At 25.6% G+C, this 2,821-nt stretch overlaps 2 protein-coding genes across 2 annotated transcripts; both read left to right on the top strand.

Moving 5' to 3' along the window:
- Positions 1 to 189: 189 nt before the first annotated feature.
- ENU1_081290 (hypothetical protein) lies at positions 190 to 1,992 on the top strand (the record flags this gene model as incomplete). Its single annotated transcript, XM_008858720.1, has 1 exon — positions 190 to 1,992. One exon carries the CDS (start codon positions 190 to 192, stop codon positions 1,990 to 1,992), a length of 1,803 nt encoding a protein of 600 aa, XP_008856942.1.
- A 140-nt stretch (positions 1,993 to 2,132) lies between these two features.
- Positions 2,133 to 2,789, top strand: ENU1_081300 (ATP synthase (E/31 kDa) subunit protein; the record flags this gene model as incomplete). The annotated part of the gene is made up of 1 exon (XM_008858721.1): positions 2,133 to 2,789. One exon carries the CDS (start codon positions 2,133 to 2,135, stop codon positions 2,787 to 2,789), a length of 657 nt encoding a protein of 218 aa, XP_008856943.1.
- Between the last annotated feature and the right edge of the window lie 32 nt (positions 2,790 to 2,821).

Below are 2,821 nucleotides of genomic sequence, written 5' to 3' on the forward strand. Positions count from 1 at the left end.
CTTTTCATTTCTAATCAATCTTTCAATCTGTTAATAAATCAAATAAATATTTGTCTCTTTAGGAGTTTGTTTTTTTATTGAACTAATAGATGTAATCAATGAAATAATCATCAAATAATTTAGTTGTTAAATAATGAGTAATTCTAAAAACAAAAGTGGATCTAGAAAAAAAGTAAAAATATTGCAACAATGAAAGTAATTTCAAATGAAACAGAGCGATTTAATTTTTTAATAGATTCATTCAAATCTGACAGAATGGATCCTTATGATGAAGCAGTTGCAAAAAATGAACTTGGGAAATGGTTTAAAATTAAAATTATGACTTTTAAAGATGGAGGTAATGTGTCATTGGATCGTTCGTTATTAGCTAAAATCTTAAGAGAAAGAACAGAAATGATGGGGACTAGTATTGATACTGTTTTGGCAGATAAATTATTGAAAGCATCAACTGCATTGTACAATTTTGAAGAAGACAAAGAACGAAATGAATATATTAATGATGTTTTAGTCATTAAAACATGGTATGAAGATTGTCTTGATGAACCAGACAACCATTTAATTGGACTAAAAGTCAAAGATGAAATAATTTCTATTTTAGAGAAATATAATCAAACACACGGTATATTTGAACAACTTGCAGATAATAATATTAAATACACACAAAGAGGAAGAATTAAAATGAGTACATATGAGTCATGGAGAATTATGAGAAAAGGATCAATTATTGTTTTAAAAGAACAACGAATATTTGGAAGAGTTTGTAAAGATTTTAGAGTTGTTAATGAAAATACTATGATTCAAGTGTGTGTATCTCGAGAAGACAATAATTGTATTGAGGTTCATATTAAAGATATTTTTCTTATGCCAACTGAATCAGTTAATCCATCTAAGTACTCAACAAATAATTGTGGGTCATTAGTTCAAGACATTGAAAAACAAATAGGAGATGAAGTTATTAATTCATTTGAGCCAGTTTTAATAGAAGGATTAAAGAAAAAATTTGATATTGATATTCCAAAGAATGAAACACTTACTAGAGTTAATTTAAATAGAATTTCCCAATCATATAATACATTTATGAATCTTTCAAGAGAACAAAAAGATAATTTTACAAAAGAATATGGACAAATACTAAAACAAAAGATAACTGAACAATGTATGAAAGTTGGAATAGATAAAAAACATAACTATTATCCAAGTTGGAAAAAGGATAGAATAGGTATTTCCATTGATAAATATAAATGGGTTCATCAAAAATTAGAGGAATTAAAAATAGATTTACAAGGAATAAATTCAGAAATTGAAAAACAAACAACTTCATTATTACAGCAATCATCTATAGATTCTTTTAATGAAAAACGGGATAGTTCTATTAAAGAAGCACTTATAAATTATTTGAAAACATTTGGATTTATTCCTAATAGTTTTGATGATCAAGTTGCTATGAAATGTCCTAAATCAGTTGAAACAATTTATAGTAACAAAATGATTTTAGATAAATTTGCATTCTGTTTATATGAAGAACCAAGTTTTGAAAAGTTCATGAAAGAACAAATTGAGAAAGTTAAAGTGTTTAATGAAAATTATATTAAGAAATTAGGTGTTGTTTTAAATGAATTACTTAATCATAATATTAATGTTCCAGATAATTATGAGACTCTTATGAAACAAGCAAATGATTTTGCTACTCAAAATCCATCAGATCCTAATTCTAAAGGATTCATTCGTGTTGTTGAACTTTATAATAAGATTTGTTATGAAGAAGCAAACCAAGAAACTCCATTACATAAAACAAAATATGGAAAAACAGTAATGAATGTTTTATATTCATTACAAAATGAATTTGATTCTATCTATAATATGTGGGGAAGTGATGCATTCTTTAAATTTCACAGTAATTCTATTTATGAAGAGAAGAGCGAACAAGATAGTTGTGCATGGATGCAAAGTATTGAACAACAATTAAAGATGTATTGTCAAGATGGTTTTTAATTGATAATTTTTTGAAGGAAAGGTTATTCAAAGATAAAAATAATAATAAAAAATAATTAAGAAATAGAAAATTGTTTTATTTTCTTTGGTTGTAAACAAAAACAAATTAAACTTAGGAAAAAACTTAAAAATGACAAGAGATGTCAGTTGAAAGAAAGGAGGCTCAGTTGAAAAAACAAATTGAATATATTCACCAATCTGCAGAATCAAAGAGAGATGAAATTATATCAAGTGCTAATCAAGAAAGTGAAAAAGAAAAAAATAATATAATAGAAAAAGAAAAAGCAAAGATAGATTTAGAATTTAATAAGAAACTTAAAGAGGCAGAAACAAAAAAGAAAATCTCACATTCACAAGAACTTTCTGCTGCTAGACTTCAATTATTAAAAGCAGAAGATATTCATATTCAATCATTAATGACAGAAGTACGTAATAAATTAATAAAATCAACACAAGAAAGTAATTATCCAGAAATACTCATGAAATTAATTCAAGAAGGAATTAATAAATTACAAGATAATAACGTCACTATTCGGTGTGTTGAACGTGATATTAAATTAGTTGAAAAAACCGTTAAACAAATAAATAAAGAACACCCAAAAATGAAAATTGATATTGACACTATGTTTTATTTAGAAGAATCTGTTATTGGTGGTGTTACTGTTGCATCATTAGGTGATAGAATTATTTGTAATAATACATTAGAACATCGTATGAATCAGGCATTAGCTATAGCACTTCCATTAATAAGAAAGACTGTTTTCCCTTCCCTTAAGACGCAAATACCCATTCAATAAATACTTTTTCTTATTTCTTTTGTTTTTTTTTT

Source organism: Entamoeba nuttalli (genome assembly GCF_000257125.1).
Source record: "Entamoeba nuttalli P19 unplaced genomic scaffold asmbl_3791, whole genome shotgun sequence".
Taxonomy (NCBI): Eukaryota; Evosea; order Mastigamoebida; family Endamoebidae; genus Entamoeba; species Entamoeba nuttalli.